This window comes from Lissotriton helveticus, chromosome 7 (genome assembly GCF_964261635.1).
Source record: "Lissotriton helveticus chromosome 7, aLisHel1.1, whole genome shotgun sequence".
NCBI lineage: Eukaryota > Metazoa > Chordata > Amphibia > Caudata > Salamandridae > Lissotriton > Lissotriton helveticus.
This window is the reverse complement of record NC_136068.1, coordinates 1,523,184,834-1,523,212,069: the sequence shown is the minus strand read 5'-3', so window position 1 is coordinate 1,523,212,069 and position 27,236 is coordinate 1,523,184,834. Positions and strand designations below refer to the sequence as shown.

Sequence of the window (27,236 nt, the reverse complement as noted above, 5' to 3'; positions counted from 1 at the left end):
TTCTCAACAAAAGACATGTGTTGTCTGTCCAAAACCTTTCACATCTGCGTGGGTCTCTATTCTCTCTGTGCTCCCTCTCATGTCCTGCTGCTTTAGTAATTTGTTTTTGCTGAGCAGCATGGATTCATATTTTTCCAGAGCTCCTTAAAATTTTGCAACCGGAGGGTTATTTTGCAGGCTGCCAAATGTCTTCTACATTTGCCAAAGGTTGTGGAGGGTGTGAAAACGGCAGTTATTTTGTTTCTTGTAGACATGTGTTTTTTAGGGAGTGGTTGAAATGTTCCCATAGAAAGCACAGTGACTAATTCACCGAGGAGTATGGCTCTTGCGTTTTAATAAAGAGAGTCAGTGTTTTTGTGTCACGAGTCTTCTGCTTTTATCATCACCACAGTAAAAGAGCCTTCTGTTCATGACACCAAAAAGCTTCACTGGCCTCAGGAAAGTAGCTGCAAATGACCTGAATTCCAGAGACAAAAATATTTCAGAAATGCTGAAAAGTCTGGAAAAAGAAACATAACAAACTCAATTTTACATACTCCACGCAGCCACAGCCTTCCATATTATAAATATTCTGCTGTCACAATCCCTACACTTTGTATCATTCCAACAATACAACTTCACAACTGTAGGATGCTAGTAAACACTTCCACATTACAACTTCCTAAAAGATATTTTAACATTCCATTGTCATATTAGAACCCCAAAATTGTAAACCATGTAAAAATAGAACTAAATGTTCGAACTACCCAACATTGATACACCCCAATATTAAAATGCTCCTGTCTTGCTCCACCAAACATACGAACCTCTGAACAATAGAGCACCCTAACAGTGGATGCTATCATAGAAGGGCTCAAATTTAGAATCCCTCACCTGTAGTGTAACCAGATAGGTACCCCTAGAAATAAGCTCATGAGTATGGAGAGCTACCTAATCCCAAAGGATCTGTTTGGAGCACTTGATAAGGTAGTTTTCCCAACTTTTTGGGATAAGCTTAGCTATGATTAAATCCTGATAGTTGATTAACCCACCGTGGTTGGTTCTTCAGCTAACTCCCATCATGGCTTCTGTGAAGGACAGCATGTTACATTTGCTACGATTCATTTACAGCGACATGCAATTACCACATGTTTTTTCACTGCAATGACCACCACTGTGTCATGTGTCTCCAAGCGTACTTTTAGGCTGGTTTGTCCAATTTCCTACATTCAAGTCCCTCTATGTGAGTAGCCGGCCCTAAAACGTCTGAATACTTAAGCTAATTCTAAGGCTATCAGCAGATGCATCAACATGTACAAAAAGTTCCCCACTGTTAGGATACATTTCTCTACTGTTTTTCGTATGTTTTGTTTTGCTAATTGTAAGTTTGTGATATTGCAGCAGAGGGCGAGTTGGCCAAGTTGCAACGCAAGTACCGATTGAAGGAAGGCGACCGCCAGGCTTACAGTATCGAATCGCAAGATGTGATCAGAAGACAGCTGTGAGTTTGCCTCCTTTCTTCCCTTTTACTGTCTCCTAGGCTTTCATGCAAATAACCTCTTGCAGTCTCCAAAGAAAGGGGCAGAGCAAAAAAACATAGGCTGGGCTGAGATGCCATCTTCTCTGTAAGATGTAGTGTTCAGTGTGGCACTGAAATTCCCTTGTGGAACTATCCTGTACGAAAGGGGGAGAGAGGGTGATTGCTATGAGCATACTGCAGTCTGTGTAGGATTAGTAGATTAGCCTTAATATTTTGATTTCTGTACTTTTTCTCCATATTATATCTTATAAGCAAAAACACGGACCCTCAACATTTTGTTTGCATCCTTTGTAGCTCGCTTGTTTTTGTGTGATCTTCAAATTTGTAGATATAACGCTCTTTTCTTTCTTTCTGGATGTTCTTGTCCTGCTCCTTTCTTTCCATGAGGGCCTAATCTTAGCCTTTGGGTGTACATGTCCATGTCATCATTTTCAAAATGGCTGGATTTACTGTACGCATTACGAATATTAGAATGGAATGCATAAACCTGCCCAACTAGTCTAAGGACTGATGACAGTATTCTCTATGTTGTCTGGAGTCAGTAGCTACAATCACTCCGCACTCACATTTCTTCATGAGGTGCTGCTTTGAAGATCATGGTAATAAGTAGCAGATTGACCAGACCTTTTGAAAATGTAATCATTAACACGCAGGGGCCAAAAAATAAACACACAATTTGAAATTCTATCAAAGAAAGAAATTCACGAATCCAAAAGGTTTTTCGCTTGAGTTTTTCTTTATTTCTCCCACCCCATTAAAATATCTAAAAGCCCAGTATCCAAAGTATACTTTGAGCACACGTTATATGTAGAGTAACTCAATACCTGAACACACTTGGACTTTCCCCAAACAGTGAAGGACCCCACGTGCACATCACCGCCTGGTTCATCCTCGATGTCACAGTAGATATCACGGTAGACAAGCCCATCCCCATCGCCTGACCTGACCACTTGCTCATCCAAATCAGTCTACACGTAACCAACCAGTGGGAACTAAACCTGCCAAGACCACTTGACGCAACTGGAACTCTATCTCCAAAGAAACCAGGGCCACAGAACTCCCAACCCGCCGCCTGATGCTCCAAGATAATCTCCCTGATGCATCGCCAACTTCAACAACCGGATCACAGCTGGCATGGACACCCTGGCCACTCTCAAAACCGATGCCCAGGTACGCCATCCTGATCACGAGTAAGCTGGTACACAGGCTACCCACAACTAACTAAACGCCATTGCAAAGAGCTGGAGCGCTAATGGTGACACACCCATGACCGGCACACCCACAGATCTGCCATCCGGCACTACCACCAGCAACTCAGATTCAGAGCTCCGCCCTGACCGAACGGATTTACAAGAGTACCAACCATTCTAAAGACATTTTCTCCATAGTGAAGGAATTCATCTCCTCTGCTGACCGCTCCATGACCATCTCCCCATTGCAGGAACTCTTGTCCCAGCTTGCTCACAATTTCAGCTACAAGATCAATACAATATAGGACAACTTCACGCCCAAAACGGACCTCTTCACACTCGCAGCCCTCCAACATGGTGAGGAAAACACACTAGAAACCACCCTGACATGCTGGCCCACCATTACTCCCTCTGGAAATCACTGACACCATGTGCTCTATCCATTCTGGAATTGCTTCAGACCCATGCCTGCACTTTACCTTCACCAAAAGACTAAAGCCCACCTGCACAGCCCTCACTCTGATACTCAATAACTCTGTCACCACCACCACCACCTTCCAGTACACCTTGAATTATGCCACAATTATATCAGTATTCGATCCAAACACACTGGCGAACTACTGACTCATCTTCCTGCTACGCTACCCAGTGAAAGTTCTGGAAAAACACCTCAACCAATGACTGGCTGATGACCTCCGTGCCAACCACCTTCCAGACCAAATCACAGAACAGAGACTGCCTTCATTGTCGCCACTAACCTCTCAACACAGTCTCCCACCCAGTCCTTTTCCAACAACACTACAAAACTGGAATACGTGGACCTGCACTTCGATGGAGGAACTCCTTCTATGCAGCCTGCACGTTGGCTGTCAGCTTGGCCCCATATGTCGTCTGTCCCACACTCCGCCATGTCTACATGGCACTCTTGTCAGCATCATTTGAGGCCACAGAGTCATCATCTCTAAAATCGAAGGCACCCAGCTCATCCTCTCCTTCTCGGAGGACACACCAGTACCCCAACAAAATTTACTGCATGTCAGAAGCTGCTTACTGGATGAATACCAACTGCTTGAAGCTCAACTCAGACAAAATGGAGGTCGTACTCTTTGAGAACGACACCTTATTCTGGCCCTCAGTCTGGTGGACCTCAGAATTAGGACCCACACCTACCTCTTTGGGTCAAGCTAGGAATCTAGCCATTACGAATCTAGCGATATGAATCAAATCTCGATGACCAACCTGGATAACTAGATTGCTTTCGTCTGTCTCCACTCAGTAATCTCCTCAGGAAAATATTTAGATGGCTTCAGCCCACTTTACGCTGTGCAGCTCCATCTTCAAAGACAGGTGCAGGAACTGCCAACATCATATAATTTACACTGCATTCTGGAGTAAGAAGAGATGCATCCTCCAGGAAAGACTTAAAACCTCCTGATATTCACTGAGGGGCTGGATCTGGCCACAGATAGTGAATGAGCTAACCCTACTAGTGGCCGGCATTCATAATCGGGATATCTTGGTTTATACATTTACACATCTCCTACTCTCAACCTTCTGCTTCTGCTCTTTTTTGTCCGTTCATGAGACAACCCTCTTTGTTACATCCTCCCTTCCCTTCAGGTTGCTATTGTATTCAGTTCTGCCAGCAATTTTTCTTGCTCTACTTCTGAGTAATATATAATCAAACACTAATTGCTACAGCCTCCTTCGACAAACACTGCAGGAACTAGTATTTCCAACTCAATACTTGATTTAACAGCTACTGCCTTATTTGTGCTGCTCTGCGTCATATAAAAGTAACAAACTTCTACAGTGCACGGCATGAAGTAGCATCTTTTGAAACTGAACCAATCCACAGCAGTGAAAGAGAACTGTTTGAAATCCTTGACTGAGTGTTAGATGATCTCTACAGAAGATGATGGTTGCTTCACACTGCAGCGTCACATTTCGAGAATAAGTTACTGCCTCTTGTTTCTCACTCGACACTAAATCTGGTCAGCAAATACTATTTGGGGACCTGTGAATAATAATAATAATAATAATACAGAGTTTTATAAAGCGCGAACAGCTACCTCACGAGGAGGTGTCCCGGCGCTATAGCAACAGTATTGTGCCCGTTTAGGTAGAGAGCTGGAGTCTAACGTGGTGCCTAGCGTGGTTGGGCAAACAGCCAGGTTTTCAGTAATCGCTTGAAACATGCTTCGGATGGAGCCTGTTGGAGAGCAGGGGGTAGCGAGTTCCATAGTGCCGCCACATTGGCCGAGAAGGTGCGTCCACCTAACCTGGCTCTTTTTGCTCTAGGGGCTGTAATGCGTACACTGTTGTTGGATCTAAGGGACCGGGCTTGGGTGTATCTTGGTAGTCTAGCTTTCAGGTAATTTGGGCAGTTGCCGAACAGAGATCTAAAAGCCAGGGTGAGTGCTTTAAATTTTATTCTGCTTGCCACTGGTAACCAGTGAAGGGAAAGGAGATGCGGAGAGATAGAGTGTTTGTAAGGAATCCTCATTAAAAGTCTCGCAGCCGCATTTTGGACCATTTGGAGTTGTCGTATAAGATACTTTGGTAAGCCCAGATACAAGCCATTGGCGTAATCCAGCCTTGAAGTAACTATGGCATGGATTACAGTTTTTCGGCAGCTAGTTGGTAAAAATCTGAGAATCTTGCGGAGATTTCTCAATTTGCTCATGCAGCAACCTGCCACTTGCTGGATGTGTGAAGCAAATGACAGCTTGTCGTCCCACCGGACTCCAAGATTTCTTGCTGAGTGGCTGGGCGAGGGGGCGTGTCCCATCTCTGCCGGCCACCATAGTTCAGATGGTGGAGGGGGGCTTTTTCCGAAAAAGATCACCTCTGTCTTGCTGGCATTGAGTTTTAGTTTATTTGTGTTCATCCAGCAGGCCACGTCTTGTAGGCACCCCTTCAGACTCAGAAAGGATGTCTCTGACACCTCTGAATATGGGAACACCAGCTGGGTGTCATCGGCGTATGAAATTGCCTTGATCCACCAGTTGGCAATTAGCGTGAAGAGTGGAGCAAGGTAAACATTAAATAGGAGTGGGCTCAAGGCCGAACCCTGGGGGACACCACAGCTGAGGGTTTTTGGAGAAGAGGAGACATTCTTTAGAGCCACCTTCTGAGTCCTTTGAGTCAGGTATGATTGTATCCACTCCAAAGCCTGGCTCTGGATGCCTAGCTTCGCCAGTCGCAGCAGCAGAATATTGTGGTCGACCGTATCAAAGGCGGCCGACAGATCCAGGAGCACCAATATAGCTGAGTCTCCCGAATCCATCGACCACCTCACTGACTCGGCCACCTCAATTAGTGCTGTTTCAGTGCTAAAGCCGGGTCTAAAGCCTGATTGTGTCTCGTGTAATATTTTGTTTTGCTCAATAAATTGATTCAATTGGCGCTGGATAACTTTCTCAAGCATTTTGCCTGGTGCTGCCAGGAGGGAGATCGGGCGAAGATTGTTGAGGTCCTTGGGGTCCCCATTTGGTTTTTTCTTTAAGGGGAGTAGAGTAGCATGTTTCCAGATATTCGGCAATGTCCCCGAAGAGATGGATGAATTCCATATATGCTGAATAGTGGGGGCCACGAAGTCGGCTATGCGACTCCAAAGTTTGGGAGGGCATGGGTCGTCCGGCGAGCCCGATTTGCATCGGCTGAGTTCTAACTTAACTGTACTCAGGTCTATCGGAGCAAATTGTGTCAAGATAGCGCGGTCCGATGTAGTGCCAGCTAGATCGGCTTTTTCCGTGATCTTCTCTGGGCCAAAGGACTCATAGACTTTCTTTATTTTAGAGTCAAAGAAGTCAGAGATGCTATTACAGAATGAGACCGATGGGAGGACATCCCTCTCAACACTCATAGGTTTAAAGAAAGACTGTACTATTTTGAAAGTTTCCCTACTTGGGTGTTCAGCTTGCTGAATAGAGTTCGCATAGAACTGTTTTTTTGCTTTTCTAATAGCTCTATGCAATTTTTTGGATGCTTCCTTATAGTAAGTCTTCTGTAGAGGTTCGTAGTTTTTCCTCCATAAGCTCTCCAGTTTTTTGCAATCTGATTTTTGTAGTCTAAGCTCCTGAGAGAACCAGGGAGCAGATGGAGAGTCTCGTTTAGATGTAGCGGCCGTCGCCGGGGCAATATGTTACCATATTGCCAATCCAGTCATTGAGTAGTCGGGCATCCGTCTCCACATTGGAGGTGAGGGTCGGAGGGTTCTGGGCAAGAACTGGACCCATGATATCGGGGACTAGTTTGCTCCATTGTCTTTTCATAAAAGAGCACTTGCTTGGCGCCGGTTTATCAACTGTTATTTTGATTAGGAATGGTATCAGAAAATGATCTGACCAAATTAGAGGTAGCGGTATATTTGCCGACACGTTTGGAATGTTGGTTATTATTAGGTCAAGCGTGTGGCCCGCTCTGTGTGTGGGGGCCTTATTAACGAGTCTGAGGTTAGCTGAGATCAATGTAGATCTCAGTAAATCTGCTGAAGGACAATCTGCCCTGTCCATGTGAACGTTGAAGTCTCCGACAACAAGAAACTGAGGGTGAAGGAGGGAGCTTTGTATGATCATATCCATCAGAGTAGTGAGGTTGGATTCTTTCCCCCCCCGGAGGCCTGTAGATAACTAGTCCTGCTAGGGATAGCTGAGATCCCACCTGGAAGCAGAAGTGTAGTCCCTCTAGACCCTGGGTGTATATGGGGGCGGAGGAGGTGAGTGTGAGCTGTTCTTTAAATATAACTGCCACTCCCCCCCTCTTTTATCACCTAGTCGATTGGAGAAACAAATTTTATATCCAGAGGGGATAGCCAGTGCAATGGCAGTCATGTTATCATCGTTAAGCCAGGTTTCTGTTAGAAACAATATGTCCCATTGGTGACCTTCCAACAGCAGCCATATATCATCTGCATGCTTTGCAAGGGATCTACAGTTCACAAGTCCCGCGCTAAGGTTTTTACTGATTGGTGGCTTGGATTTAGTAGATCCTCCAGCCTTTGTACTGGCCGGTATGCCTAGTTGTAGCCCACATGTCCTACAGGTATAAGGGAGAGTGGAGGACCCAAGATCGATGCTGTGTGCACAGGTTTCCGCCAAAGTATTGAGAGACCATAGGTTATCCCTCGACCAGACAATTCTATCTATTTGAGCGCTCTCACCGTCAGCGTGTCCGGCCCCGGCCGCGTTCTGGTCGCGGACGGGCGCAGACGGGCTTGCCTTAGGCGCGCCTTCGGCGCGCAAACGGCGTGCCCGCTGCGCTCGCCCGCTGCGCGACCGAGATATGCACATAATTTGTACCGTTGCAGGTGGGGGAGGAGTCGGCTTGGGGGCGTGGCCTAAGCAGGGGGCGTGGCCTCCACTCGTGGCGAGGGCGCGAGGGAGCGCTGCTACGCTGTGACTGCTTGCTAGCAACAAGTGAGTGAAATTTTAAAAACTACACAAGTATTCTGTGACAGTTTAAAGTTTAAAACACAATTCAATCTGTGACACTCAAAGTTTTAAAAAAAGATGCCTCGCTCCCGGCTTTCCGCCTCAGGAGCACAACTCTGAAATCTGCCTGGCGCCCAAAATCGATGCCTTTGTAGTGGTCGGCTTGGGGGCGTGGCCTAAGCGGCTTGGGGGCGTGGCCTAAGCAGGGGCGTGGCCTCCGCTCGTGGCGAGGGCGCGAGGGAGCGCTGCTACGCTGTGACTGCTTGCTAGCAACAAGTGAGTGAAATTTTAAAAACTACACAAGTATTCTGTGACAGTTTAAAGTTTAAAACACAATTCAATATGTGACACTCAAAGTTTAAAAAAAAGATGCCTCGCTCCCGGCTTTCCGCCTCAGGAGCACAACTCTGAAATCTGCCCGGCGCCCAAAATCGACGCCTTTGTAGTGGTCGGCTTGGGGGCGTGGCCTAAGCGGCTTGGGGGCGTGGCCTCCGCTCGTGGCGAGGGCGCGAGGGAGCGCTGCTACGCTGTGACTGCTTGCTAGCAACAAGTGAGTGAAATTTTAAAAACTACACAAGTATTCTGTGACAATTTAAAGTTTAAAACACAATTCAATCTGTGACACTCAAAGTTTTTAAAAAAAGATGCCTCGCTCCCGGCTTTCCGCCTCAGGAGCACACCTCTGAAATCTGCCTGGCGCCCAAAATCGACGCCTTTGTAGTGGTCGGCTTGGGGGCGTGGCCTAAGCGGCTTGGGGGCGTGGCCTAAGCAGGGGGCGTGGCCTCCGCTCATGGCGAGGGCACGAGGGAGCGCTGCTGCGCTGCTACGCTGTGACTGCTTGCTAGCAACAAGTGAGTGAAATTTTAAAAACTACACAAGTATTCTGTGACAGTTTAAAGTTTAAAACACAATTCAATCTGTGACACTCAAAGTTTTAAAAAAAAAGATGCCTCGCTCCCGGCTTTCCGCCTCAGGAGCACAAATCTGAAATATGTTTCATAGGAGAATATGTTCCAATTTATGTGGAAAGCTATGTACTCTGATCTGTGCAGACATTTATGGATTACGATGATAGCCTTTCAATAGTGGTGACTTTGACAAGTTATGGGTTTCTTTTTTTTTCTTCTTTTTTTACAACCAGCCTGGCTACCATGTCTTGAACAGCTTGAGAAAGCTCAGCAGTTTCTCAAGATTGTGCATATAAAGGCAGACACTTGCCATGAATTGCACTTAACTTGAGCGCTATTAGCAAATAATAATTTCCTTAAAAATATGTGCATTATAATTATTTCTGTGATTTATTTAGTTTCTGGGGATTATATTGAAAGTATTGTCTTGGCGGTCCCTTCAAACTGCACAAATTATGTGTCTGTTTTCTGAACAGAGCCGAAATGCAGACACTGGAGCGAGAGCGTGAAGAACTGCTGAAGAACCTGGATGTTGCAGAGAGTCGAAAAAACCAGACCCGAGACCAGGAAAGCCATGCAAACCTCTGCAACTTGCTAGTGCAGAAGGATGATGTGGAGGAGCAGCTGGCCAGAGAAAAGCGGCTCATTGCTGAGCTGGAGGAAGAGGTGAGATGTTGTGCAGGAAATAAGGTCTTAGTGGTAGAGGCCAGCTGGATTGAACCCTGGTTAATGGAAGGGTTGGTTGTTTTTCAGGGAAGCATTAGGCCAATGCTTGCATGAATTTAGGGTTACTCAGCCTGGCACAAAGAGGGACAACTTGATCCGAAAAAGCCCCTTATTTAGTGGAGAGATAGGGCAAAAGCTCATGTTCAAGGCCAAACACAGTTGTGGGAGCGACAATACTCAGACTGTTGCATTCAAAGCGAAAGAACATTTTTCTTTAGAAAAAATAGGAATTGAAAGAAAAATCCAGCTGACAACCATTACATTTCTACCTGTTTCTATAATACGCATTTGTTTTCGGAAACAGCATTGTCCTGATATTCAAGTGAATCTATAAGTTACAAGATATACATCTGCAGATTTCACACTTTGCAAAAATCGAATTGAATAGTTGGAATACAGATGGGGAGATAGTGACGAAGAGAAGAGGTCAGTTTTACTTTAGCAATATTGGGTCAGATCGTTGTAGAGTGTGGTGTCCCTGATTGAAAGGACTACATTTGCACTTAGATACAGAAGAATCTGGGAGCTTGAAGCACAAGGGCATAATGTCCAAGGGAGTGTACTTCACATAGCCGAAACCATTCTGATTTGTTGCTTTCATGGAAATCCTTCTTTGGTTTCAATTAGACCCTCTACTTTGGCATTCCTCTTAAGTGGTGAAACAGACGTCCCCATGATAGTACTACTTGTAGGTACCTTTCTCTGTATGTGGCCTCTATGATGGACAACTTGTCGCCTGAGCAATCCATTGCCAACTGATGATGGAGGAACAGCCTTTTCCGATGTTCCTCCATCATCAGCTCCTCAGATCTGCAGTCTGTGGCCATCTCACATGCTCCTGGAAGACAAAAAAGGCTCTCTCTGCAGGACATTGGTGGCACCACTTTAATCTCAGAGGAGTCTCACCAGATAAAGCCAATCTTGTACTCTTCTTATTCCTCTGACAACTGGTGCATTCTAAGGTCAGGAGTCCCGAGTAGTTGCTGTTAGTCCTTAATATTGCTTTAGCTAAAGCTAGAGGGAAAGTGCTAGCAAGTCTTAGTAGAAAGAGATTGTCTGATATTCCCAAATCTGAAAGAAACGTGTTAGTGTTAGATTACTTACCTTAGAATATCCCCAGGCGTCAGACTGGATCTGGAAAGTTTTGCGTAGCAGTACCCCTGCGCGGTATACACTCAAAATATCGAGTTTTTAATATCGATTTGCATTAATATCGAATTAAAAATATAGAATGGACACAATATCGAATGGACAGAATATAGACTACAAAAATATCGAATAGAATAGCAGTAATATCGAATTCAAAATATAGAATGGACAAAATATCGAATGGACAGAATATAGACAACAAAAATATCGAATGGACAGAATACAGACAACAAAAATATAGAATGGACAGAATATAGACAACAAAAATATCGAATTTGAGGTAAGTTCATTTACATTTTTTAATAATATCCAATTTGTTAAAGTGATTTTTTATGTTAGTATATGTGTGAAAAGTGTATATTTATTTAATAATTTATTTTAATTAATTAATTTTATGGTATTTAATTTTTGCGTAATATAATTCTGTTGCGGGTTGTGGGTTTATAGGGGAATAGGGTGGGAAGTTATTTAATTATAATTATTTACATTTTTTACTTTATTGGTATTTATTTTGAATTAATTGTTAATTATTTGTTAATTGGTAATTAAAATATAATTGGTGATTAATTTTAATTGATTAATTGATAATTATGTAAATTTTATTAATTTATTTTCTGTAGCGGGTTGTGGGTTTATAGGGGAATAGGGTGGGAAGTAATTTAATTATGATTAATTACATTTTCTAATTTATTTATTGGTATTTATTTTGAATGAATTGTTAATTGTTAATTGGTAATTAATTAAAATATAATTGGTGATTAATTTTAATTAATTGATTAATTGATAATTATGTTAATTGTATTAATTTATTTTCTGTTGTGGGTTTATAGGGGAATAGGGTGGGAAGTAATTTAATTATAAATCATAAAAAAATTTAATTGATAATTAATTAAAATATAATTGGTAATTATTTTTAATTAATTGATTAATTGATAATTATGTTAATTTTATTAATTTATTTTCTGTTGGTTGTGTGTTTATAGGGGAATAGGGTGGGACGTAATTTAATTGTAATTAATTAAATATTTTAATTTATTTATTGGTTTTTTGTTCTAATTTTTAATTGTTTTAATTGTTAATTAATTATTTGTTAATTGGTAATTAATTTGTATTTATAGGTAATAATTTTAATAATTTTTATTGGTATTTTTAATTGATTAATTATTTTATTATATAAAATTGTTAATTACTTTTAGTTAATTTGTAATTGGTATTAATATTTAATTTATTTTTATTTATATATGAAGTATTTACTTTCCTTACTGTTGCACTCTCTGGAGTGGGAATAGTAATTTTTATCCCTCCGCTATCCAACGCTTTCCCTACTGTTGCACTCTCTGGAGTGGGAATAGTAATTTTTACCCCTACGCTATCCAACGCTTTCCCTACTGTTGCACTCTCTGGAGTGGGAATAGTAATTTTTACCCCTACGCTATCCAACGCTTTCCCTACTGTTGCACTCTCTGGAGTGGGAATAGTCATTTTTACCCCTACGCTATCCAACGCTTTGCCTACTGTTGCACTCTCTGGAGTTGGAATAGTAATTGTTACCCCTACGCTATCCAATGCTTTACCTACTGTTGCACTCACTGGAGTGGTAATAGTACATTTTACCCTTTCCGCTATCCTACGGTAAAAATATTGTAATTTTTTTATTAATATTACGTTTATATATATATATATATATGTATTAACAAATCAATTTGTATGTTTTTTTTTACTTACATTAATTATTTATTAATTTTAAGGTTATTTAAGTATTTTAAGTATGTTTAAGTTAATTATATTTATTATTTCATAAATTTTTAATTAATTTAAAAATTAGATATTTTGACTAACTATATTTTTTACATCAATATTTTTGTACTTACCTGTTTGGAGATAGGAGGTCGATATTTTTGTATTCTATATTTTTACCTCGATATTTTGGTAAATTGATATTCTTGACGTCTATATTGTTTCAGTGATGCCCCTGCGCGTCGGTAGGCGTCGTCTGCGGCTCCGCGTCCGTCGTCGGCATCGTGATCGCTGGGTTGACGTCGTCGGAGTACTTAGACCCTGCGGTTGCGCGCTGACGTCAGTTCTTCTTTTTTCCGCGCCAGCAAGCGCAGATCCGGGAAGAGCAGTACGCCTACTCATTTTTTGACTAACTTTTTTGATCCTTTTGATCGATTCTAGAGTCGACCTTCGACTCGCGGTGCCGACAGGGATGCCTGGGTTTAAACCTTGTGAGGACTGTCACCGCTTGATGTCGGTGATGGCGCTTGATGTCGGTGACCGACCCCCACCGTCGGTGCCTTTACTGTCTCGGGGCCGACCACGATGACAAGTCATGCCCCGACTGCCGAGCCTTGACCTCGAAGGCTAGGTGGGAGCGGTCCCGTGAGCGGCTCGAGCTCCGGCAGTCTGCCCCGCGCTGCTCGAGGTCCCGGTCAAGGAGGAGGTCGAGGGACCGGTTGCGGGGCCGTAGTCATCGCCGCTTGACAAATCACCACAACTCGTTGGGCTCCAAGTCCTCAGGTAAGTCAAGGGACTCGAAAAAGAAGTCGAAGAGGCGACATCGCTCTTCCGACTCCCCCCGACGCTCGCGCGATGCGGCTGGTGGTTCGGGCGACACCGCCCACGCGGCTCTGCCGGAGCCACAAGCGCCACGTCCAGCTCCACACCTGCTGGTCCGTGGGCTGCACGCGACACCGGAGGAGATTCATGACTTCCTCGTGGCCATGACTACTCACTTCCCTCCGTCAGGTCCTGTCAAGGCGCCTTCGGGCCCCACGGGTCCATCTGGGAGACCTGCCGGGCCGGCGGCGACTTCGGTCCCGAAGCCGCAGGGCTCCGCAGGATCCAGGCCTGGATCCGTGGCGTCGCCAGTCGACCTTACGACCCCTCCGCCGGCGCCGTCACCATTGGTGTCGCCCACGATGCTGTCCCCGGACGACGTCGCCTCCGGTGCCTCTCCTGCCGTTTAACGAAGCCCTCACCGACGTTCTGGTGGGCACCTGGTCCAAAACCTCCACAGGCCTTCCTGTAGATAGGAACGTGGCCCGACGCCACCACCCGGCTCCGGGCAACCCAAGCTTCCTGTCCGTTCACCCCACCCCCAAGAGCCTGGTGATCCAGGCCTCTACATCCCAGACCGCATTCCCTACCGCGAATCCAAAAGGTATGATCAGTTTGGCAAGAAACTGTTCTCCTCCCTGAGTTTGGGGCTGCGGTCTGTCAACACCGCCGGTCTTTTGGGCCGTTACACCCTCTCTCTGTGGGATACGGTTGTGGAAGTGCTGCCGCAGTGCCCAGAGGAGGCCCGGGCAGAGCTCGCCCAAGCCCTAGCGGAAGGGCGGGACGCAGCACGCTACTCCATATGGTGTGGACTCGATACCACGGAATCGCTGGGTAGGGCGATTGCAACGACAGTGGCGGTTCGCCGCCACGCCTGGCTGAGGTCCTCCAACGTTTCAGGGGATGTCCAAGCCACACTCATGGACATGCCCTTTGATGGCCGTCGCCTTTTTGGCGACAAAGCGGACAGTGCGCTGGAGCGTTTCAAGGACTCCAGGGCTACGGCCAAGTCTTTGGGCCTAGGCCAACACCAGCAAACTTCTACTTTTCGCCCCTTTCGTGGCCAAGGAAGGGGCGTCCCGACACGTCCAGCTAGCCACGGGTCGCAGAGCCAACCTCAACGCGGACGTGGTAACCACCATGGCGGTGGCGGGGGACAACGGTGAGGTCAGTCCACATCCGCCCCCGCATTATCTGCCTTAAAGCCTACCTAGTCCGAGCTTTCAGGCCCATTCAACGCCAGTGGGGGGCAGGGTTCCTTCCCCATCACCTCCTTCACTGGCGTACCATCACATCGGACAGGTGGGTGCTGCAAATCGTCTGAAGGGGCTACTCCGTCCCCTTCGAGGCAACCCCTCCAGCCATGTCACCGCAGTGCCACCGCATGTCGGGGAATCACTTGCAACTTCTGCAGGAGGAAGTTATGGCCCTCTTGGCCAAGGGAGCCATTGAGCGTGTTCCTGGGCCAGAAGTAGGACGTGGTTGCTACTCCCACTACTTTCTGGCACCCAAGAAGGGCAAAGGAGGCCTACGCCCTATCTTGGACCTCCGGAGCGTCAACGGCTTCCTCCGGAAGGAGAAGTTCAAGGTGCTGATTTTAGCTCAGGTCCTTACTGCTCTGGAGCCTGGAGACTGGATGGTAGCGTTCTACTTGCAGGACGCGTATTTCCATATTCCCGTCCTGCCGGCCCACCGGCGTTACCTGCAGTTCACGGTAGGCCATGAGCATTTTCAGTTTACCGTGCTCCCCTTCGGGTGATGGCGGTGGTCGCAGCTCATCTGCGCAGATCGGGGTCTCGGTCTTCCCCTATCTCGATGACTGGTTGTTGAAGGCGGACTCGCCCCAGACAGTCGTCAGCCACCTCCAGACTACGACCAACCTCCTGCACCTGCTGGGGTTCTCCATCAGTGTGCCGAAGTCACACCTGTGCCCCTCTCAGAAGCTCCTCTTCATCGGAGTGGTTCTGGACTCGGCGCAGTATCGGGTGTATCCTCCCGAACAGCGGGTCCAGGATATTCAGGCTCTGAATCCGATCTTTCAGCCTTTATCCCGAGTCTCGATCAGGTTGACGCTGCGGCTTCTGGGGCTGATGGCCGCCAGCATCCTTCTGGTGCATCACGCCAGGTCCAGTGTGGACGTGAGAGACCATAAGTCAACCCCTACACGTCCCAAGCCTTTGTTTTTAACCTCTGCCTGGGGCCCACCAATAAAGTAACCATTAGGGATCCCAAGGACAGAATTATAAAATCTCACGCAACACCTGCACAGCACACTCACCTTCCAAAAAACCCGCTCCGCAGTAATCTGGCATCGCAGCACACCTGAGGCGCACTCGGTGCCTCGGGTGGGGCCCGATGATGAAGCATGCCACCAACTAGGTTGGTGGGTGAGGGCCTTCTTACTAAACCAAATGGTTTCCCATGCAGACACATAGCATACAGACATAGCTAGTTCTGTTTGATTAACCACTATATCCCAGGGGAAACGAACTAGCTACTCTAGTTCCTCTCTCTCTCCTGGATTAACAGAAAATCCCAATTGAACTGTCAGCAACCTTCTTACAGAGCTAAAGCTATTTCAACAACCTCTTCAGTGAATTAACAACACATCTATGGAAATAAAAGATTACAAAAGTTTACACTTTTACTACTGAAGAACCCAGTGTATTAGTTAATTCCAAAATTCCAGTCGATGGGTTGCAAGACCCATTCAGTGATAAAGGCCTATTTCTCAAATGATACAACCTAGCTCCAAATTCCTGCTTTGATGCCAAACATGAGCGGCAGAATGGAGAAGGCCTGATGTAGCATTTTCTTCCAGACGGATTATTGGTAATGATATCACCACATAAAATACAGCCAGATCCAGGCAGCTGTAGGTATTTAACTGTACACCTCCCAGGGAGTTATCAGATCTTACACAGCAGAGTACTATTAGGAGTAAAAGTTAGAAGGAGTTCCTAAATAGGAAAAAGGGACGATATTTGCCATTTTTATAGAGTTTGGATTCTGGCAAAAACAATACTATTATATTTTGCCATCCAAGCCACACCTGTAAAAAGAATCCTAGCAAAAAAGAACGAAGGACAAGAGTGTAAGCCACACCATTCTGTTTCCTGAAGCGCTCACCTACATAAGAACCTCAGTATACAGAGACTGTTCCTCGTTAGCACCAATACTCACTGGATCATGATAGAATATTAATAACCCAAGGTTATCTGAAGATAACCTACAGTGCTGCCACCATCTTCAGACTATCACATTGTCCTCCTGTAGATGCACAGCAAACACTGAAGAGATAAATTAATGTGCTGTGGGGTCCCACGCCTTTAAAACAATTTTTTGGCTAGTTACAAAATGGCAGAAATCAATAAGTTGGAACAAAGATTGATGCATCTTCTACACCGGAACAAGTTCACCTTTGTGAACTGTAATAAGTCCCTCTCTCAAGGAAGGCTTGTTACATCCCCATGGCCTTGTTTGAGTAGTCTTCACTTTCTTTCTCTAAGACATTCTGGCCGGTCTCTTGCTTGATAACATTCATAAAGGATGACAGGCTATAATGTGTGAGCATTCCTAAGAGAGTAAGGAAACATCATGAATGTTTTATAAGCTAAATAATTTGCAGTCATGCGGGAAAGAGTGATTCCTCTAAATGGTATGTTATATTTACAATGGTTGAATGACTTTTCAACAACTCGCTTTTACAACACATTTTTCAACATCGCATATTAGTTTACAATCCATGCAATAACTTCGCTTATGTTGTAAATAAATATGCGATTTAAAAAAGATTATAAACACACGTCTTTGAAAATGATCCCTCTGCAGACTGGCATCTCCTTGAATTTTGTGCATATTTCATCAGTTTAATGCAACTCCCAGATGTGTTTTATTTAAAATGATTATTGGCCACCAGAGGCAGCATGATTACTGCTCTCTGTTCTTTTTCAAAAGGCAAAAAGTTGTGGCAGAGAGCTTAATTCTGAGTGGAATTTAATTTCGGCTCTGCTTCAGACGATTAGGACGTTCACATTCAAGCAGGGAGAATCCCAGTAGATTACACATTGAGAAAAGTTTCAGAACTAAAGTGCATAGAAATTAAGAAGGAAATACAATGTTTTTTGTGTTTAAGATCCTTTATTGCAATGAATATTGCAGAAAAGTAGCAATTACGTAAATTCAGACATAAACTATAAGTTTCCAAACGTAGTATAACGATGTAACAAGTATATAATGTAATTGAATAAACAATAAGTATAACCATATTTTATATATACAAAAATGTGTACCATACAATTACCACTTCAATGAGAGAAAAGAGCATTTTACATATATTTTTGAAGTGAAAAAAGAGAAAGGAACTAGGCAGAACAGAAGAACGAAAATAAATCAATAATGCCTTAAATCCATATCCATACTAATATTATAAAGAGAGAGCCCAAACCTTTGAGGCGGGTAATCTCAGTAACCACAGCACCAATCACAACACCCAATACAGCGTTGGAAAGGGCAGTTGCAGCAGAAGGACATAGGCTATACAGACGGCCACCATATATTTTTTTTTTGCAGAGTTTTATATAGTGCGAACTTGACCCGAACTGAATCAGGTATCAGAGCGCTTTACATAGCACCAGTTACATTACATGAGGACACACATTAATTTTTGTTAGGCACGGGGAGATTAAGTGATTTGCCCAGAATCACAGGATGTTTGGCGTTGTTACCAAGAGTCGAACCTAGATCCCCAGGTCCGAGGTCAAGCGCCTTAGCCGTTAGGCCAACTCCTCGATACATTTAAAAGGTACAAGAACCGTGCCAGCAAAGTAGTCCCTTGTGGGCGTGTCTGCGTTGTGCTGTGGGCATGGGCTGGGGGCATGACTAACACTGGGGGCGTGTGGTACGGCCATCACATCGTGGGCTGTGGGCGTGTGCTGGGGGCGAGACAAACGCTGGGGGCGTGTGTCCGCCCTTCATGCCATGTGAGTCGTACATACAAGCGCCAATGACGTTGCTGCGCAGCATCAAAGCGCCCGCTAGGGGCTTGACACGCTGGGGGCGTGAGAAACGCTGGGGGCGTGTGTCCGGCCTTCATGCCATGTGAACGCAATTGCGCCACATCAAGGGGCACGCTGGGGGAGTGAGAAACGCTGGGGGCGTGTGCTACGTTCCTCCCTTCATGCCATGTGGATCGTACATTAATCAGAAGATCGTCTGCTGTGGCCGTGTGCTGGGGGCATGACAAACGCGTTCACCTGGAGGACTGGTAAGTAACGTTGCTGCAGCCTCTCCTGCGCGCTGTTACTGAACTCTCTCATTCAACAAAATTACACGCGCCTGCTACCATCTACCAGGGCTCTAGCCGGGCTCAGGCGGCGGATCAGTACACTAATTACACGCGCCTGATAACATCAACCAGGGCTGCAGCTGGCCTCAAGCGGAGGAACACGCGCCTGCTAACATCAAACAGGCCTGCATCTGGGCCTCAAGCTGGAGAACACGCAAATGAGCGGGTCTGCGGGGACAATTACTGCAGCCTCTCCTACTCGCAGTCACTCAACTCTCTCATTAAACGTATTTACCCGCGGCTGATAACTCTCTCATTCAATGACATTACACGCGCCTGCTAACATCAACCAGGGCTGTAGCCGGGCTCAGGCGGCGGATCACTACACCAATTACATGTGCCTGCTAACATCAACCAGGGCTGCAGCTGGGCCTTCTCCGTCCCTAGTCTAATGAAACAAAATCTTTTGTCTACCGCGAGATTTTAAAATAAATTGCCCTTGCCAAATACACACATTACACACATTCTATTTCAAACCCGGACAACGTCGGGACGGGCTGCTAGTAAGGAGTAAAAAGAGAAGAAATACAAAAATGTATGTGTTTATATGTTAGAGAAGAAATATTGCCATAGGAAATGCAGTGTTATTCTTGATAAATAAAACCGAGTCCGGGTAGACTCTGGCACTGTGTCAGCCCGTCAACTGGTACTGGCTATGCCACCATGAAACAGGGAATTACATATCATATACATTCATTAAAACAAATTAAACAATGCTGCAATGTTAATGTTAGCATTTTGGAAGTTATTTTCAATAAATTAAATGTAATCATGATATACCAGTTTGCGTGGTTTGTAAAAATATGCAATGTACTTGAATGCATTGAGTTTGTTTTCGCTGCAGTGACTGATATCCTCTGTCTCTTGCAGAAAAATGCATTCCTTCGTATGCTGCCCTGTGAAAATAATGTGCCCTCTTGTACGAATACCTTGTGCAAAGTAATCTGCTTCAGCATGACACCCTTGTATTTATTATATCATATTGTGACTGCATTAAAATAGTTTTCTACCCCTGACCGAGGGGTTGAAGTGTTTTGTCGCTTAGCTCAAAGTTAGTGGTTTATGGAGTATTTTATGGTTGTTTTAGATTTGTTATCTGTTGGGTTTAACTTGTGCGTTAAGGAAACTGAATAATTTACTCAATGCTCAAGTGGTGCTGTATTACGTAATTAGGAGTTAGGTGTAACAGAGTGCAAAAAATATTAACATATTATTTCCTGTTAGTGGTGCTTTCTTTTGGGACCAACTGTGTGATCGAAAAATCACATCCTGTGAGATTTTACCGGAATGATAGTTCTTCCTGTGAGTTCCTATGATATACACATTCCCTTGTGTGAGCTCTTTGGGAAGAGTGCACATCTTGTACAGCGTCCTGTGAGAAGACCAGCCCCTCTACCTATTATGGGAAACCAGCATGTAAGGTGATGTTTCAGTGTGGTCTTCATGTCAGCTGTTCTCGTTGTAGGGTTGTGCGTGGTGGGACCACGAGTGTATGCTTGTATCATGACATATTTTACCATGCTGCCCTGTTTGCTCCTTGTAGATTAGACTCTGGGATAGGAAGCTGGTGGAGCAGCTGAAGGCTGTTGGTGGCTCTGCCGGGAGCTTGCGTCGCAGCGCCCAGACACACAAACACATCCGGGTGATGGAGAACCGGCTGGAAAGGGTAAGAAGAAAAGTGAATTTAGTGAAGAAAAGATCATTTTCGCCATGTGAGTATTCTTGTGTCTTTGTGCATGTGTTCTGAATTCTGAAGTCTCTCATTGGCCAGGATGTTTGCTGATTCGCCTTCGACCTTAGTTCTCGCAGTATTGGGAATCAAAGCTTCACCTCCCCCGTAATATAGACCAACTTTCCATGAAGCCGATATAGGTGTTGAGTATAAGAGTTAGGTATGGTATTTGGGTTTTAGGTTTGTCTCCTGCTCCTTTTTAGGTCTCACGCCTGCTGTCGCAAAGCGAGCCTATTGCGATCGTTTCAGCTTTCAAGGACTAACAGGACTTGGAGACAAGAGACTGGCATGCGCACGCAGCCTGCCGGAATCGGATCAGGTCACGCGTGTGAACACGCGCTCTGATTCCGGCAGGCTGTTCACACACACACAATGTATATGGACGCGCACACACAAACAGACAGGTACACACCCATACAGAGACCCCCCTGCTGCCGCACACACACACACACACACACACAGAGACACACACACACCAGCGCACCTACACACACGCAAGCACACATACACATACAGAGACCTCCGCCCCGCCGCCGCCGCACACATACACACATACACACACACAAGCGCACCCCCCTCCCCCTACAACTAAGCCCCACTTACCGCCATTCTGGACTTCTGCAGCCTCCGCGGGGCTCTCCCTCGGGCATGGGAGCCCCGCTCTCAGGCACTCCGTGGGCGCGTGCGCGGGCTTCCGAAGACGGAAGTCCCGCCCCACGGAAGGTTTCGGTTTCCTGACTACACTTGTTTCCACTTAGTAGTCGGATGTGGGTCTATCGAGCCCTGCCTGCATCTGGGGTCGGTGTGGAGCGGATTGTCATGGGCGCACCGGGGAGATGTTGCACAGCCGCTCTATGTCCCAGGAGGCCTGCTTGCCCGGGCCCTAGCAGCGCAGGCCTCCTCTGCTCCTCGGTTACCTTCTGATGTGGCTTGGGCCCTCCTTCTGGCTGCTCGGATCACACTTGCTGCTACGATGTAGTTTCATTGCCAACGGCCTTCAAAAACCTCTGTAGTAGCTTTCTCTCACTTTTCTCGCCACACCGCCGGGCACTCCGGTGAGTCAGCCACACCTGGCTCTCTCCCTCTCTTATAGGACATGTTCCCGCTGCTTGCTGCCGATGATGAGGCACTTTGTTCCGGTGCCGCCACATGGGTGGCGATCTATTTCCTCCACGTTACCGACATTAGCACAATGCCTGCGGGAGCACTCATCACTAGCTCCCGGATGCACCGCGAATAACAGCCTTACGAGTCTCTTGCTCGGTCAATGTCACCGACCCTTCCGATGTTGGTGTATGGCAGCAGTAGGTTTCTTGAGTCAGCAACCCTCCATATGATGGCACAATATGCGGATAATATGTCAGCTATTATGGGATGTAGGCTGTTTTCTACACTTGCGGGCTTCGGTCTGATTGACTAGACTTCGCCCTGAAGCAATGTCAGTGTCGCCGTTTGTGACCAAGAGCCTCCCAGCCTGTTGTGGCCAGCACCACTTGTCCATCTTGTCCCTAGCGCCGTTTTAACCACCGTTGTCAATACTGACTGACTGTGCTGTTTTTCACTCAAATTGACTTGGGGTGTATCTCTCTTGTAGCTCTCTCTGGAAGTCTGCCCCCGGCGAATGTTAATCCCGCTCTTCCACCCTCGGCAATGCAGGTTGCTAGGCTATTTTAAATTGCACTCTGACATCTGCTGGGGTGTGTGTGTGTTTTGTTTCACAGGGGGATGGTTCACATAGAGGTGTTTTCGTGTCCTGTCCTCAACCGGCTCCCATGGCTTCAGGCTTACACCTTATACATCCAGAGAACCCTCAACTCAAAGTTGACCCTGCTCCAAAGCCTCCTCCCTTTCATTACTTCAACTACAGAACCCTACTTCCACCTTCACATCCAAACGGGCATAGCTAGGTCAGTAAAATTGGGGAGCATGTGAGCCTGAGATTTCCTAAAACATACCATGGCATACCCAAATAAGGTCTACTTTCCTATCTTTAACTTGGCAGCTTGCGTGACAACACCGTTCAGCAAATTCTTTTTGCGGCAAAAACCTGACGTGACCAAAGCACAAAATGAATTTTTAACATGACGCATCAATGCCACCTATTATCTGCTGCGATTGCTACAAAAGTAAATAAATAAAAAATAAATATGGCAGGCGCACAACTTTTATTTTCTATTCAGTGACTTTTGTGGCAATGGCGGCACACTGCCCTTTAGCTTTAAACATCTAAAGCCAAAGCGCGACATGCCGTCATTGCTTCAAAAGTCATTTCACCCAAAAGTACCGCATACCAAAACTGTTTCCTGGGATGACAGGCGCTTTGTCGTCACCGTCGTAAAGCTTTGGAATACTCTTCCGTTGGAGATCAGATCCTGTCAGTCCTTGCTGATCTTTAGAAAGATGATAAAGACCTGATTGTTCAACCAATAATATACTCACTATTTTCTGCCTGTTGTCCATAGCGCCGACACACCCTCGGGTATTTGAGCGTTATAAATCTCAAAAATAAATAAATAAATAAAATAGAAAAACACAGGCGGGAGGAAGGTGCATTGTTTTCTGTTGTTGTACTTTTATAGCAATCACGGCATGCATTGCTTTACTTTACACATATTAAGCTAAAAGGCTGCATGCCATGATTGCTACAATTGTAAATAAATAGAAAAAAAGACGTCAGCGGCAAACTTTCTTTCTATTTAATAACTTTTATAGCAATGGCAACACACCACGCTTTAGCGTTTAACATCTAAATTTAAGGCGTGCCGTGATTGCTAGAAGAGTCAATACATTTCAAAACAACACCAGGCGGACTGAACATTTCTTTACCATTTGCAAAGCCAAAAGCTCTCCATTTAAGTAATGCGAGACCTATTGCATTGCAAATGCTTGTTATTCAAGGATAAATGCAAATTAGACTGCATACGGTCTCTTCTGTTTGGCGTATATTTGAGATGTATACATAATCACTCAGGGCACGATTCATGAAGAGAGTAAATGTGAAATACATGTAAATGACTCTGAGGTATTTCTAAATATCCAGTAAATGTACACCTACTCTTGTGAGAGTTATTTGAATCGAGCAAGGTAAGGGTTTTTGCAAGTAGGGTTCACATCAGTAGAAGCCACCTACTCTGGCTACAAACACATGAGACTATCCTCAGAGTCTTAGAAATTCAAGTTAGATTTTGCGATCAAGGGAACGTTTTCTCACTATTTCCTTAATTAAAATACATCTCAATGATAATTTATTTCCGCTTATAGTTTGGGTGGTTTTGTAAGCCAGCCAAATTGTGTATGCTTGAATTCCTGTATGAACATGTCAACTAGGCATCAAGATGTTTATTTATTTGGTGCCAGTTGGCACCTATGGGTGGGTGTGGTAACACTTTTCCAACAGCAGAGACTGCCCCCAGCTGCTTGCTTCATTCATTGACATGTGAAGGTGAGCAGATGTGCAAGTTTGCAATTATGGCATATACATGATCTTTCGGCATTCCTTCTGGTGAGAAATTGGTATGAAAGGTCTGACCTTGATTATTGGAACTCCATGTAAAAATCTAAACAAGTTGGTTTTCTTCACAGGCTTCACCTGGCTGTTCTTCTGGGTTGCTCCGTCTCACCTTAGATTTGACAATTGATAACTTTGGGGAGAAAAAACAAGGAGAAACAAACAGTAGCCCCTGGTGTTTGCTCACTACTCATGGCTGCGTAGTCTTACAATTACTGTCTCTCCCCTCCCTGCAGTAGTGTTTCTTCATTACTGGTATTGGGTGTCCTGAGGTGACCACATTTGGGTTCACTAGAGAGTCCTACAGCTACCAACCTGAAGGAAATGAGAGACAAAAAAACAGTTCTGGTGAATGTTATGGGGCAAAACTCTGCCAAGACTTGCAACTTGCTTACAACTACAAATGCCCAGACCGGGTTACAGCCGGGGCAGAGCGACAAAGAAGGAGTTCTGCTATTTCAGGCGTGTTCTTTTTTAAGACTAACAACATGGTTTGGGGTACAGTATGCTTCGCAGAAAACAGTTACTATTTTCTTGCACAATATTATTGTGCATTGAAAAGCTAAGCAAAAGGTAAACTTACAATGAAAACTTGTGCAACGATTTGGCATTTTGCATTGAAAAGTTTTTGCAAACGGTACATTTGCAGAAACAAGGTCTGCATACATTTCTCAGTTTGGCTGATGATGATCCCGCCATGCAGAAAATCACTACCCGGGGGGCTGAAAATTAAATCATGAAGCCTCACAAACTTCGCATAAGATAAGACTCGGTCCTTTGCAAAGCTCTGATTGGTAGAAACAAAAGCACACTCCTAGCACAGGGGGCAGTACTAGATGAGGGTAAAACTTTAGGTTAGTTTAGTTTTTTCGCCAAAGTAGGTTGCAGAAAATGTACAGAAGATTGAAGTCCAAATATGTGTATGGCTTAGCTAATTAACAGTGGATAGCTAGTTCATAAAACCAAGTTATACTGGCGAAAGACCGTGAAAGACTGTCTAGGATTCTTTTGGCAATTGGAGGGATATATAAAACATCCCTCTCTGCACTTAAATGTTTAAATATGAGATCTTAAATGTTGAACTGATGTTGAAGTTCTTTCACTGTCACTCATCCTAGCATATCTTTTAGGTGGCCCAGTGGCCGATTAGGTACTGTCATGTATTTACGGAGCGAGTTGTAGCAATTAGAGCTGATCAGATTTATTCTGCTTTCTCTAGATTTCTTTACTCCAGTTCTTTGTCTGGAGCCCAAGGTTTTGAATATCATGTGAAACTAAAATGGAGACAACCTTGAAAAATATGTGTTTTAGTACATATGTTTGTAGATTGAAATTCTAATATGCCCTGATGCAACATAGCACCTGGCTAAAATGTAATACCAAACTTAAAATGAAAATGCAACTGAAAACAAAACCATGACCAGATCCCAAACTAGATTCTGTGTCCTAAAATGTTTTTGGGTACGTGTTTATTATGGGTAGTACTTGGCTCTTTTCAGCTCTCATTTGCTTTCTGGTTATCAATGGCTTGATTCTTCTTCTTGATTGTTCTGGTTATCAATGGCTTGATTCTTCTTCTTGATGGAAGCTGAAGTAAAGAACTCTCCTTCACAGTCTGTGTTCACTATCACTACGCAGCCCACAAAAATGGCACTCGCAGACACCATCACCTCATCAGATCAGCCAAAAGAGCCTCCTTCAAAAACCGCCTAGACAACAACGCACACAACAGCAAAGAGCTCTTCAACATCGTGAAGGAACTCTCCAACCCCAGCTCCAACACCAATGATGTCCCACCTTTCCAAGGCCTGTGGGACTTGCTGACCAACTTCTTCCACCGCAAGATCGCAGACATCCATGACAGCTTCAACACCACAACCGCCCCGACAACCACCGAGACCTCCGCCTCCACGACCACCATCCGCACCAACCGCCTGCTCTCCTGGACCAACATCACTGACGATGACACCATCAAGATCATGAACACCATCCACTCCGGATCTCTGTCAGACCCATGCCCACACCACATCTTCAACAAAGTCAGCACAGCCATCACACCCCATCTCCCTAAAGTCATCAACATCTCCCTCGAGACAGCAACCTTCCCGGAGTAACGGAAGCACGCCAAGATCAACGCCTTACTCAAGAAATTTGACAGTGTGCACGCGGATGTGAGTGTCCTGAGGCGGAATCCGGGACTGATTGTATGCGAGTGAGCAGCAGAACTGTATTTTAAATGTGCACTCGTGTTTACCTACTTGCACTTTTGTTCATTTTTAATTGACCCATTGTGTTCATTCTGGGCATTATTTTTATTTTTTTTTTAAAAACCTTTATTGTACAGAAAGCGCTCACAGATACGGGCCTACAACCCATCGGGCCGGCCACCACAATAAAAGAAACATAGCAGGCAATACAGAAGCTCCCACAGGACATCACAGCAATCCATATGAGAAGCAAAGGCAAGAAGCCACCGAGCAACCATCACGTACAGGATGAGAGAAGGTTGATTTTATAATAGAAGAAAGGGTGTCTCAGAATAAGGGCAATCCGTAAAGTCCAGAGGGCCGTGGTGGGCCGCGAACAAGCAGCAGTATCGAACACAGGAAAATTCAAAAAGAACAGGTACATTTTGGCAACGTCAGAACGTGAGTCCCACAGTAATAAGCAATTGCAACCGCTGCCCAGCGCCCTCCCACCACTACGAAAACACACAATAATACACAGAACTAAAAATAGGCTTGCAAAACAAAGAGCCCTCTGCCACAACAACCCAGGGGAGGAAAGAAAAAGGGGGAGAGGGGAAAAAAAAGGGGGGGAAAAGACATAGGAAAAAAAGGGGGGAGAAGTAAGAACGCAGCATCACTGCACGCGCCCCACGGCTAACGAATCACTCAAGAATAGATCAGCACATGGAACCAGTGGTAACAGGAGGAATGAATGCGTAGTAAACCGTGACGGCAGGAAGACCAGAAGGCCCATGCTAGCAAAAACACCCCAGGGGGCCACACGCCGACACCGCGTCTCGAAAAAAGGGGATACATAAGAGCCATAGAACCAAAAAAGGAATGAGGGGAAAACACAATACAACAGACCCCCCCCCCACCCCGGACATCCCACCCTGCACCCCTGCAGAAGGCTATGGCCTACCCTCCCGTCCGAA

The 27,236-nt window shown here is 45.3% G+C and overlaps 1 protein-coding gene across 6 annotated transcripts in view; it reads left to right on the top strand.

Annotated features, from left to right (window-relative positions):
* Window positions 1-27,236, top strand: part of LOC144767519 (outer dynein arm-docking complex subunit 1-like) — a 650,935-nt gene that overhangs the window by 491,947 nt on the left and 131,752 nt on the right. For all 6 annotated transcript variants that reach the window (XM_078650940.1, XM_078650939.1, XM_078650938.1 and 3 more), the window contains 3 exons: window positions 1,381-1,480; window positions 9,529-9,718; window positions 20,377-20,499. In XM_078650940.1, coding sequence (XP_078507066.1) covers window positions 1,381-1,480; window positions 9,529-9,718; window positions 20,377-20,499 — 413 coding nt within the window. The remainder of the gene's footprint in view (window positions 1-1,380; window positions 1,481-9,528; window positions 9,719-20,376; window positions 20,500-27,236) is intronic.